The sequence below is a fragment of the Hirundo rustica genome, chromosome 1 (genome assembly GCF_015227805.2).
Source record: "Hirundo rustica isolate bHirRus1 chromosome 1, bHirRus1.pri.v3, whole genome shotgun sequence".
Taxonomy (NCBI): Eukaryota; Metazoa; Chordata; class Aves; order Passeriformes; family Hirundinidae; genus Hirundo; species Hirundo rustica.
This window is the reverse complement of record NC_053450.1, coordinates 22531552-22544841: the sequence shown is the minus strand read 5'-3', so window position 1 is coordinate 22544841 and position 13290 is coordinate 22531552. Positions and strand designations below refer to the sequence as shown.

At 42.6% G+C, this 13290-nt stretch overlaps 1 protein-coding gene across 1 annotated transcript in view; it reads left to right on the top strand.

Annotated features, from left to right (window-relative positions):
• Positions 1 to 13290, top strand: part of LAPTM4B (lysosomal protein transmembrane 4 beta) — a 58961-nt gene that overhangs the window by 33114 nt on the left and 12557 nt on the right. The window contains exons 5-6 of the mRNA XM_040077604.2: positions 371 to 469; positions 6479 to 6574. Coding sequence (XP_039933538.1) covers positions 371 to 469; positions 6479 to 6574 — 195 coding nt within the window. The remainder of the gene's footprint in view (positions 1 to 370; positions 470 to 6478; positions 6575 to 13290) is intronic.

The window sequence follows — 13290 nt, the reverse complement described above, 5'->3', positions numbered from 1 at the left end:
ATGATTACTCATTAAGTACAAGATTTGCTTGCCATTTCCCATGGTGGATGATTTCCTGCTGCAAAGCTTTCAGACTTCTGCTAGTTTGTGTCAGATACAAACCCAGTGTGCACCGAGGAAGAGGGAGCCCACACCACATCCAAAGCAAAAAGCAAATCCCTCAGCCCTCCAGGGAACCCTTGGCAGCTGAGTGTTCACAATGCCTCTTGTAGCCACACTTACTGAATCTGGTTGTTGGTGAGGAAAGCTCCCGATTTAGTAGATCACAAAAAGCTTTGTAAGCTGTTAATTATAGAATGCACTAGTTGAATAGCTCTTAAATGACTTGTGAGATTGACTCACAGTGTTTTGCTTATTTTTGCTTATGCAGCCCAACAATTTTCCCTACAAGGAAGAGATTATGTCTGTGAACCCTACGTGTCTGGTTGTGATTATCCTCCTCTTCATAAGTATCATTTTGGCTTTTAAGGTAAGTGCACTATTGTGTATAAAGTCCACTTCTGGTAATGGGTGAAATGTCCCTTGCTGGGAGGTCTGTCTTTACAAGAGTTCTGAGTAACTATACCCCCAGCAGCCTGATCCTTACACAAAACACGGTTATAGGAATGAAGAAGTTGTGAAAAATCTCCTAGACAAACACAAGAACATATAGTCTGTAGTGGGGAAGTGTGATGCTTATAGGAGCAACTCATGGCTTACAAATCCTTTGAAGCAGTGGATCATCTAGTGGACAAGGGAGAGCCTGTCGATACGGACTTGTTGTGTTTTTAGAACGTGTTTCGCAGTGTGTCTCGTGAAAAACTTTAAAAAACACTCCAAGATGTGTAGGGAGAAAAGGTAATCTCACTGACTGTAGCTAGGGAATAGGGAATAAGCATAAATTATCAGTCTTTCCAGCACTGTGACCCATGCAGTTTGGTGCATTCATAAGAGCTCTGAGAAGGGGAAGGAAATGTAACAACATTTTTTGCAATGGCATTCAAAATAGGGAAAATAATCAGCCAAGAAATCTTTGCAGGAGAATCTCATGGGATGGGACTGACTGAACAAGGAGAACTATCTCCTTGATGAGAGAAACTCAGTGGTGAAAAATTCTGAGTAGTGAGCACTGAGGAAGCACGCTCTCATTTCACAAACACTGCGGTGGACTCTGAAGTAAGCGTGACCACCTATAAAAGGGATCTTGTAGCTGTTACAGATAGACCTGTGAAAATATTAGCTCATTTCTGGTCAAACAAGTAAATAAAATGCTAAGAGTATTAAGAAAGGAACAGAAAAACCAAAATATAAATTGTATCATTTCTTAGCCAGTTTTGATCCCACCAACTCTGGAAGCATGACTTCCCTTCTGATGCCCCGTCTCAGGAAGAATTTTGTAGAGCAGGTAAATAAATCCAAGCAATCTCTCCTGGGAGGAGCACCATAAAGAGCTGTCAGACCAAGCAACAGAAGGAATGAGAATTTATTTGCTGTTATGCAAACCTAGTGGGTGAGAGGGCTGGAGGTGGCAGGTGCCTGGCAAAGGGGAGATGTGGCATCACCCAGAGCAGCTGGAAAGGGCTCATGTGAAACCAGCACCTCCAGGCTGACTGCCCAGTGCGGCAGCCCCCACCTGCTGTGGCTCAGAAGTTCAGAAGGAGCTCAGAGTAAGATCAGACAAATTAATCTAGGGAAAACAACCACCTGTGGCTCCAACTAATACCCTTATAAAATATGTCCAGTTGGACCTCTTGTAAAATATGCTGGTGTGTTTGCCCTTTCCTTGTGCCCTTCTGCAAGTTTCTCATAGCAAGCACTGCTGTTTTTGTATCTCTTGTGTGGGTCTTTATTTCAAATTGGTCTTGCTCTCTCTGCAAAGCAATTTGTGATCAGGGAAGTCCCAAAGAATCACAGTGACACCAAAGATGTTGCTTCCAGACAACACATTTGACAACATATACAGGGAATATCACTGTGGCAAAAGCGGTAGATTAGGTTATTAAAGCCACTTCAAAACTGGTGAAAGGAACCCAACAGATAGGGTGTATTACAGTGCTGTTGGAAGCTGTGCTCACTTTCTGTGATTTAGCAATAGAGTTTAGCCTTTTGGCCTTATATGTTTACAACTATATATCTGATTTTATTTGCCCTTCTACGAAATATATGAGAATTTAATAAACCCGTAGATTTTTTTGGTTTACTTTTAGGAGTATGTTCTAAAAAATTGCTCCGATGCAACCAACAGCTTGTTTTTACCCCAGACTAAGTATGTAAAGAAAGCTTCAAGCTTATTTAAAAAAAAAACAAAAACAAACCAACCATACCAAAAAAAACCTAACTAAAATTGGAATGGCAAAGATGCTTACTACAGAGACAAGAAACCTAAGAAATTAATAGTGCCAAAGACTCATTTTGCTTTTAAGTGGTAAAACTTTTTTTCTGAGAGTATATGTGGCTCATATAATGCTCATTCTAGCAACACATTATCATATAAATGAGTCACAAAAAATGTGACTCACACAGAAACACATGCTAAATTCCAGTTAGCATTTTCATTTGAATTTCTTATGTTTCCAGAAGAGCTGCTGTGCAGATTTACAGAATCTGCTCCATCAAGTGAAAGCTGAACACACCCAGATGCATCACATTTTATCTCTGGTAGACTTAACAGATGGTACTACATTTATATATTGAAACTGGAAAGGTACTGTGTATAAAAAAATATGCCTCCTCTCCCTCTGGAGTTCAACTAAAAATAGGGGAGAGGAACCCAAACATTGTGATCTAGGAAAAGCTGCAGTGGGAAAAGCTGCATTCAGCTGGTGGGAAATACAAAACAGAATCACCTTAATTCCTCAGTAATATTTGGTATTATGACACTTTTGTTTTGGGTGAAGCTACATGAATAGGAGAACGCTACTGAGCAGAAAGCAAGATTATGAAGTCTTAGATGCTGGGTTTGTGTTTTGTAGTCATAGGTTTGTGGAAAAGAAAGGGAAACAAGAGAGGGTGGTAAGAAAGCAAGCCAGCTAACCACACACAAGCACTTGTCTTTTTAGTCCTTATCATTTACTTGCATCTGAAGCACCTAATGGGAATTTCAGGCAGTTTCACACAAAACACTTTTCAGAGTAAAATATGTTGTTCCATTCACTGTCTTTGTCTAGAAACTGAACTGGAGTTGCATACCATGAAACATAGATGTTTCCTATTTGGCTGCGGAAGGACATCACAAATGTGTTTATATACGTGTACACAGGACTTCAAATTGCATGTAGCTAACACAGTGACTTTTGAATGGTGTCCTCTGCAGCTGGTTTGGAAAAGAGGGCCTTGGTTTCTTCCAGCCAACCCCAGCTTCTGAGCCAGAACAATTGAGGCTTCAACCTCCCCATCATGGGGAAGCTCCTCAGGCCCAAATGAGCTCAAACACAACCAGATTAAGCCTTTTCCCCAGGCTGTCCCAAGCACTCTGCAGCCTCTTCCTTGGCCTTTCTCTTTCTGAAAAGTAGGTATGAAGAGGTAGCTTCCAGCAAGGCAGCCAAAAGGTGTTCCAGTTCAGTGAGACAGGCTGGTCTTCAGCAAGCTGAATACTAGCGCTGTTCTCCATAATAAGCCTATAAGCTGGAGATGAGACCACTCTGCATGTCCCTGTGTCCTCAGCAGATGGGAAAGGATAAGAATGAAGTTCTGTGTTCACCCTGAGAGATTTGCTATCTCAACCCACAGGCATTCTTCCTGGCAGGGGGAGCCCTGACCTGCAGCACATCACCTGGCATCTGCTACCGTCGTGCAGGGCTGATGGAGCAGCAGTTGGGACCGTGGGCACAGCCCCAACAGCCAAGCTGTGATGCCCACTCCCAGGAATGGTCAATACATAGCCACGAGGTTGCTACCTGTTCCACAAAAGCCTAGGACAAGTCCCAGCACTGATGATGACAGGATACTTATGGGAGAAACATCTCTAAAACAGGAGTCAACTGCTTTAAATTGCGTGCCCCAGTGTGTGACTGTGAGCCAACAGATGATGTCCTGTCTCCTGTAAGGTGCCACATAAAGTGTTGCAGACCAGTGGTTTGGTTTAATATTATTAATTATTTCCAGTTACAGGATTTCTTTCAGTTCTAAGCAGTTGTTCATATACAGCCTTTTTATACTCACGAGATACACATTCTAGTGTGCTGAGAAGATGGATTTAATTGCAGATTTTATCAGCACAACAACCCATTGTTTCTCTTTCTGTAACACCAACATGGGAAACACCTGTGGTCAGCTGGTATGCCATTAGCATCCCTTTAAAATCTTCATATAAGTTTCAGTTTGTGTAGAAATCTTTAGCTCATTTTCACCAGTTACTGAAGCCCATCCCAGCTCTGTAAACAGAAAATTGAAAGCAGCTAGGGAGTCAAACGGGATTCGGTGCAGGCAGCTACTATCCTGAGGGGGCTCTGCTGGGTCTGTGGTGTTCACCCTGCACTTGCTGCCAGCGAGGGGTTACCCAGAGGGCTGCTGTGACCCAGATCAGCACAGACTTTCTCTTGCTGTGTTACAAGAAGCAGCACAATACAACAACCTCTAATTTCCACAAAGATGCTGGTCAGTCTTCTGGTCAGGCATCTGATGAGCACAGGTCTGCAGTTCGCAACTGCAACAACGAGAGTCAGGGTGACAAAGTTTTGTGGGCCAATTCCTTGGTCTGTGCTGGCTGATGACCTTCTTAATTCAAGGAACAGACCTCACCCACTGAGAAACAGCTTGTGCATGCAGGAACTGGGCTGATTAAAGCTAGGGTTCAGAGCTGGGAAAGCTGTAGAGGTTCATTGTGGGGTTAAGTGTCTTCTATTCACCAAATGGAATGGGTGGGAGCATTAAAAAATAAATCTCCCACTAGCTTCTCCCAGGTAGAATTGTATTATCCAAAACAAGCTTCCCTCACTTTAGATTTTGATCGAAGGAGTATGGAAGTAGTTTTGCAAATAGGTAGGATTAATGTAAAGGCTTCCTTAAAAAGACAGGCTGTGTCCCCTCAGAAGTGTGCTGTATTCAGTCTCTGTTCTGCTTTGGCTCTTACGCCTTTCCCAGGCCATAGTATCTGAGCACCGAAAGCGACTGAACTGCTTATTGCCACTTAAAATTAACAATGACATTTTACTTAATTCTGGAAAAGATGCAGTGACTCTCCATGTACGTGCCTTTACTTGTTTCAGTAGCCTGGGGTAGGTTTGCACAGCCCAAAGCTGTGCAAAGAGCCTGTCTAATCTTCCCTTGGGACTTAGCTCACTCCAGAAGACTTTTCCTCTCTCCACTTGATGGCCAAAAGTACTGTGAAAGTCTGCAACAGCTGCAAGTCAATCCAGGGTCTGTAAGGTACTGTGGAAAAAGAGGAAGCAAATTTATCAGATTTTAGCCAGCTCAGCCCTGGTGGAAAAATAACTTCCTGATCTGCGAGCAAGCCATCAGTGAATCACGAGGCACCCTGAAAAACACAGCTCATGTGTGTCAGCTCTGGAGACAGAGGAAGCACAGGGCAGCTCAAAGGGATAAGAGGGTTTTGGAAGGCCATCAGTGCAAGTGAGTCACAGAAGCATGACTCTCTCAGTGAGACACACATGCAAATTCAGTGCTGGTTGTTTAATCTGTGTGTGTGTTAGGTTTGTGGAAGAATTGCTGTGCAGATCTGTTAAGTAAAAATATAAGTTGGGTGCTATCAAAACACAAAGTTCTCCTCATCACCATTGTGTGTGATTACATGGGTGTCTTGGTTTGAAAGAACACAGAAGGAAAAACCCTAACCTCCAACAACGGGAAGCAGAAAGCTCCAGAGAGAACTGCTTTAGCCAGCTGTGTTACTGACATCCTGTGGATCTGACTCCAGCTCCTCCACATCTTCCTGCCTCTTATCGTCCTTTCAGTCACTTTGCTCATCTCTGGTGCCCAAACTGGAATATCTCCTGCCCCTGAAGGAGGTAGTGGCTGTGGGCATTTTGCCCAATTGGTTAAAGAAGTGGAGACAACTTTGACAGGAAGCAGCACTACCCAAGCTCCAAGAACAAAAGCAGTAAAGTTTATCATTTTTGCAGTTAGGTTTATTGCTGCTATTACAGGGGTTTTGCTTTACACTGGGAAAAAATAAAAACACTATTTTTACCAATGTTTAAAATGTCAGAAATAACCTCACATTTCAATAAAAGCTTTTACTTGGGCAATTTTCTCTAGTCAGGCAAGAATGCCAAGACCCCAGACCATTCCAGTCACATGGAATACATGGATTTAATAAGCCCACTTTATGTATATTGAAAGCCACAGTAAGGTGTCCCCAGAACCTTTTCAATTCTAAAGAACCCCAATGCTTCGGAATTGGGTATGAGGAATGACATTGGATTATTCACAGAGCCCCCAGACATTCTCTGTTCGTAATTGTAAAGGATGGATATGCTCTGTTAGAAAAACATCCATGGTTTATTTTCTGCACAGAATAATAGATTCCTTTTCTTTGCAGGGTTACTTGATCAGCTGTGTGTGGAATTGTTACCGATACATCAATGGCAGAAACAACTCGGATGTGTTGGTGTACATCACCACCAACGACACTGCGGTAAGGATGTTAGATGGCAAACATCTGTGTAATACTACCCGTTTAAAGGCTTTGTTTTATATTTCTGACTCTTTAGTTAACCACCTTAATTCCTTTGACAGTCCTCATCTGTTGGTGATGTTTGGACTTGAAACTCAAGGGACTGACGTGCAATAGTTGCGAATCACATCTATTTCTAAAATGTTGGTTTTATTCTATGCATAATAGCTGTTAAAGAATCTGTGTTAATCATAAGCTACAGTTTATCTTGTGGCCCCAGGAATGACCCCCAGTTCTGAGCTCTCCAGCTGTGTGATGATCTGGACAGAGGAGGGACTGATTAGGACTCAGGGATGCCGTGGCCTGCACCTGCTGTGAAGTTTTGTTCTATCTATAGAAACCTCGATTTAGGACACTTAACATCTGGTGTAGTGCTTTACAAACTCACAGAGAGGAGCTAAAAGGCAACAAAAGTTCGGTGATTTGTTTCCCAGTGCAAGATGGGGTTTGTATGGTAAGGAGACCAAATGAAACAAAGCTCAACAGGAATGAAATTAATAAACAGATTTTAACCTCAAAGAATGGAAAGCATAGGTTCACTTTATAGTAGTTTAAGTTTGTTAACTCTGTAGTAAATTTAGTGCTTACATGGACACATGCAGGACATGATTGCTAGGCAATGTCTTGAGTTTTGCAGAAGGCACTGAAGGAATACAGGAAGAAAGGGTCTCTGGAAAAGAGCCAGTTCTGTTTGCAGTGGTATTGCCATGGAGCAGCTCAGTTCCACCCAAGGCACACCCTGAGGGCTCTGTGCCAGATCAGCCCCACGGGGCATCACCATGGGCTTATGTAATCAGGGTTGTTACATCATTTACAGACAGAATGAGAGCAGCCTGAACTTGGTCCTTTGGATCATCTGGATAAAATCCCAGGATTGCCTTCCTCAGGTTTTCCTAATTGTGGGTGGTCTCCACACAGTGAGGTATTAGACTGTCAACTATAATCCTTTGGAATGAGCGATTCCCAGGCAGCCTCAAGGGCTTAGAAAACTGTCACTGCTTTTACATGGAAGATGTAACTCTTGCATAGTTATTTGTCTTCTATACCTGAAGCTTTAAGAAAAACGTGCCAAGTTTTACAGACGATGATCACAGCTGACAGCCAGGACATTTAAGTGTAAAAACATGGATTTATTTGGAGCTAAGAAGTATTATATTACTTTCTTTACTGGAATCTACTTTGAATAAAACCAGGAAATTTATGGGAAATAATTTTGATAGCTCTTTTGTTCAGCCTGTAGGTAGCTGTAACCCAGCTTCAAACATTGTTAACTCTACAAGCCACAGAGCCAGCAGGCTCAGCGGTCGGAGTGTCAGCTGGATTGTCTAACTAAATTTACTTTTTAAAAATTATGTTAATACCACCTGCTTCACTGCTGCCTTCATAAGACAAAATACTGGTTTTTAGGGATGCCTGGCTACCAAAGTTCTTAGTACTTTTGTATTTGGTAACTGCCAAATGTTTCTGTGAGAAAAGGAAGCCCTTTTATCCCATTCACGGATGACATTGTTGGACTGAACCTTTAATTTAACTTTGCTAATCTTGCTTTTACAAGCCACCTAAAGCAAAATCAGGTTGTGAGAAAGGTTGTGCATTCCTAGCTAGGGCTCTGACCATTGGACTCTTCTTCCTTCCCCAGTATTTACACTTCTTTAATTTTAACAAGGTGAGAATCTGTTCCTGTCAGGTATGATGCATTTTTCTGAGGAAGTTCAATAAGATGACATTAAATGAGAAAGAGCTGTTTGGGAATTTATCAGCTAACCAGAAAAATCACTCAAACATTCCTGTTTGTGAGTACAGAAGGGTCCAGGAGCAATGCTGCTGGGGAAGATTTTCTCAGGCCCAGGCAAAGGCAAGAGGAGAGTCCCTAACAGCCTGGGTTTTGAATTATTTATTTGAGGTGGAGGCAAGCTTCCTTCAAACCCATGTCTGACTACTTTCTAGTCAAGGTGAGCACCTTCACTCTTAGGTGACACAGTCCATATCCATCTCTTTCACATCCTTCCCTGACAAGTTCCATGTGCACCAGCACAGTGCTCTCAGTGTTGTGATGGAGGAGCTGACGTGCTCCTGAGCAGCCTCTTTCTTCTGCTCTTTGCTGAGCTTCAGAAGGAGTGACAGGATATGGGGTTAGATCCCCATCATTCTCCACTGTGAGTCAGAAGATAGTTCTTCCCTCCCTTCACCCCTTGAAATTACAGGTTTAAGAAGATTATCTTTTTCACATGTCTGCATTGTGAAACATGCACAAACCTCCCTCCCCACATGACTAAAAAAAATGTAGGCGCAACACTGTTGGTTTAAAATGGTTTCAAAATGAAAGGCTAGGGCTTTGAAAGTTAAATAGTGAGGACCTCTGAGAGTTCAGAACTCTTGAGGAAACCTGACAAAATTTTGAAATGCTATGATAGGTCACTACAGTCTGTTGAATTGTATAATATTCTCCCAACGTTCAAGTGTACTTTAAAAATGATCGTTTTTTCATTTTTATGAATCCTGAGAAACTTCTTTCAGCAGGGTTTCTTCATACCAATATGCCTTTAAATCATGAGCTACAAATTTCTTTAAAAATATGAGTCAATCTCTGCCCTCTTCTTTAAAATAAATCTGTCATTTTTAGAATCGAACCTGCTACCTGAATTCCAACAGAGCTGCAGGGTACATTCCCATCTTCAGAGATGTTTTTTGATATGTGCTTGTCATTAGCATTAACTAAAAAAATCTGTACAAATGGAAGTAAAAATCTAAGCTTAAATAGGAGACTGGGCATGATTGCTACAGTTTAGAGTAGCAATTTTAAGTAATCAGGAATCAAAAAATCACAGAATGGTTTGGGTTGGAAGGGACCTTCAAGATAATTTAATTCCAATACCTCTGCCATTGTCAAGGTCACCTTCCACTAGAACAGGTTTCTCAAAGCCTCATCCAACCTGGACTGGAACACTTCTGGGAATGGGCCATCCACAGCTTCTCTGGGCAACCTGTTCCAGTCTTTTACCACCCTCTCACAGTAAAGAATTTCTTCCTAATGTCAAATTTATACCTACTCTCAGTTTAAAGCCATTCCTCCTTGTCCTAGCACTACATGCTCTTGTGAAAGGTCCCACTCCAGCTTTCTTTTAACCCCCTTTAGATACTGGAAAGTGCTAAAAGGTTTCCCTAGAGCCTCCTTTTCTCCATTTTTGTGGCCCTCCTCTGGACTGGCTCCAGCAGGTCCATGTCCTACTTATGATAAGGCCCTCAGAGCTGGATGCTTCCTTATTTATGGAAGGATTTTGTCTTAAAATCCATCCTGCAATCTGAATTGCTTCATGGCTCCCATTTGCTCTATTGTTCTCAGCACAGAAATTTCCAGTTAGTTCCCCTGGTCAAACTGGTTCTTCTAAATAATGCTCACAGATCTGATCTGTAACTAACCTTTTATCAGCTACCAGATAATCTGATTTTTGTCACTCAGTGTAAGTGCTTTAAGCCATCCTTTTTGCAAGTGTGCCATCTGGAACAAACATGCCTCCTCCCACTGCAGGCTGTGAATGGGATATTCCTGCTGCCCATTAGGGTTGTCCTTCTGTGACCTTTGATCAAAATTTGGCACCGCATGAATACGCCTGGCTTGGCTCCATCAATGGACTGCGTTGTGACATGGGGGGACCAGCTGATGCTGGGCAGAGGAATGGCCTGGACCCCAGGCAGGGGGAGGATGTGACACTCTTATGCTCCTGAGGACCTGAGAGTCCAGCTGTGTCCATTAGTCACAGCAGAGTCTCTTGGGAATATGGATCTCCCTCCTCCTAAGTGTTTTTCCCATACTTCTCTCCCCTCAGTTTCTGGAGGTGTCTGTTGAAGCTTTTGGCATGGCAGTAAGGTGGTTCTCCTGCAGTAGTCTGAGGATTGCTTGTCCCGTTTTCCCAATCCATAGTAACCTGAGGATTGTTTTTTCCACTTTCCCAGTCTGGGATTGCTTTTTCCTGCCAGCTTCTCAAAATGCACCGTGGATGAAGGTTAATTTTCCACACAAATTTAAACTGTCACAGTAGTAGCACGGAAATATTGCAAGTTGGAAAAATTGCCAGTGTACAGGTGCAAAAAGATAACCCAAAGTTAGGCATTTGTTCTCTGGAGCAGTAGCAGCTCTGTTGTACTCTTGGACAGCCAGGGGATTTCAGTCTGTTTATTTTTAACTCTCACTGAAGCCAATCAATGGAAGTTTCATCTCCGGTCATGCTGCCAGTGGAGATAAAATGTAAAGCCGTAAATCTCTCTTCAAAGTGGGATTTAGATCTTTATGTGCTTTATAAAATCGCTTCAATAGATTTTATCTTACATACACTTACTCACAATGGTTAATAAGTTATTTTTTTTAAAAAAATGCAGATATATTCCCTCTGTGGACATGATCTCAGCTAAGTAGCCTGTAATTAATTAGTCAACACTTTTGTTTGCTTTCCCTGTCTCAAAGCAGTAAGAGACCTATTTGAGAAGTGCAGAGTTAGATCTCTCATTCCTGCTGGATGATTTCTCTGAGCAGAGGAAGACTATTCTTTGGTAAAGTTGGAAGAGCCATTCTTTGTATTATTGTGTTATTAATTTGTTGATTAATCTTTAATCTCAGTGAAGAGATTATTCCTTCTTACTTTTTTGTTTTTCTTTTTTTAACTTTTTATCTTATCATCTATACTCAACTCTTGCTTCTGCTTTTTCCCTGTTGATAGAAGATTTTTAAAATCAAAATCCAGCATTCTCTGTGGTCTGCATTACTTCATGCTTCCTGTTTGCTCTGTTGCTTAGTGCTATAGGCTAATTGCACTTCTTGGTGTGGGTCTCACCTGTTATTAGGTAGGTGCTGTCAGAAGCCAGCTGTACTGTTTGGAATTGACTGTTAAGAGTGTCAATTTGGGGCAAATACCCTCTTAAGTTTAAAAGTAAGATTCCCAATTTGTGACAGTCATAAATTTACCTGTGAGCTAAATTACAAGATCAAAATATACATGTTTATCTATTTTCCTAAGTAGATTGTAAATCTCTATTAATTTGCAGTTGACATATTGGAATTTGGAGCTACTACATGACAAATTGTGAGAGATTTGCAATTAAAAAAAAGACAAATCTGATCTCAGTGTTCATAATTAGATCGAAAAGAAGACATGAAATGGGGATGTGTAATTTAAATCTTCCAAATCTTTATGGGTTCACTAATTGGGTATGTTGCAATGTAGGAAAAAAACAGTATTTATGAATTTGCAGCATTTTTTTTTCTTTAGTGCTTTTTATCCTAATGGGATTGATTCGCTACCATCTGACAGCTGCTGCTCTTTGGGCTTCAAAACACGAGTCAAAGTCTTCAGTATAATTCCAAGGATACATATCAGTGCAGCAAAAGTCAGTGACAGCTTAAATCCCTGTTGCCGAGGATGTACTACGGGTGTTAAGCTGAGCTGTGTGTGAATTTTCCAGGTCAGGCTCAAGTCATAGTTACACTGTGCAGAAAGGGATGGGGGAGGTGGGAATTCACTCAGGCAGGTGTTGCTCAAACAGGGAGTTGCAGCAGGGTGTGAGAGGCAGAGGCCCGGCAGTAAGGAGCCATGCTGGGGCTTTATAGCCGCAGAGATGCCTGCACAGGAGCCCTGCCCTGCTGCAGAGCTGCTCCCCCGGGGTGGTCCTGCTGCAGCCCCAGCACTGCCTCATCTGCGTCACCTCATCACTTCCTCCTGCACGGCACAGCACCGCCCTGGCCTTTGCCAGGCGCAGGAGGAACTCCTCGCACATCCCAGTCCCTCCCGCCCCGATGCTCTCTGACAAAGCTTCCCCCACCCCAGCAACCCTGCAGATGCTGAAGGGCCATCAGCTGGGTGGGGGAGCAGCGGCAGCTGGTGGCTCCGCGGGTGGCTGTGTTCTCGGGGATCCCCTGGAGGCTCCCTGCTGGGGAGCAGCACCCGGCTGCCCGTGCTTGGCAGTGGTCAGAGGCCTGGCTTTCTGTGGTTGTTAATGGTTTCTGTTAACTCGTGGACTTTTAAGTCTCATTTCATTTCACTTTAGTGGCTCCCCTAGAGCAATTGTGCTCTTCCCAAGCATCCCTTGGGACTCTTTATGGACACAGAACTGCCCACTGCGGTCTGGTCCAAACTGCACGGCGCTTGTGGGTTTGGTCCTGTGTCTTATGAGCAGTGAGGAAAGCAAGGTCTGCTTTAAATTAGCTCTGGGACAGACACTCAGCTTCAGAAAGAGCAAGGTTGAGTGGGTATTCATCTACCGAATTTAGAAGACCTGCAGAAGTTTGTGGGAGTTTCTGGCTGACGGATGCTTTACGGTTGTGATTTACTAACAGTAATAGATCTTTTTATAGACAGAAGCATTTCCAGCAGCATCTGTAATGTAAGCATGGCTGTGATAACCACACTCTTGGGAAATAATCAGTCCTGTTAAACAATTTTTGTGTCCCACGTGAGCTATCCCCAGCTTTGTGTCTTGTTAACGCTTGAGTGGAATACACAATGTAATTACAAAAGATAAGGTTAGAAAGAGATGTAGTTTAGTAATTAAAAACTCCACTGAAAGAATAGTGCTCTCTCAGTTTTCTGCACTCGAGACATCAACCATTTGTTACACAAAGTAAAAATATGCTTCAGTGTCTTCAGTACTGCTGACTTGTAGGCGATTATACCCTGAGAAAGCGT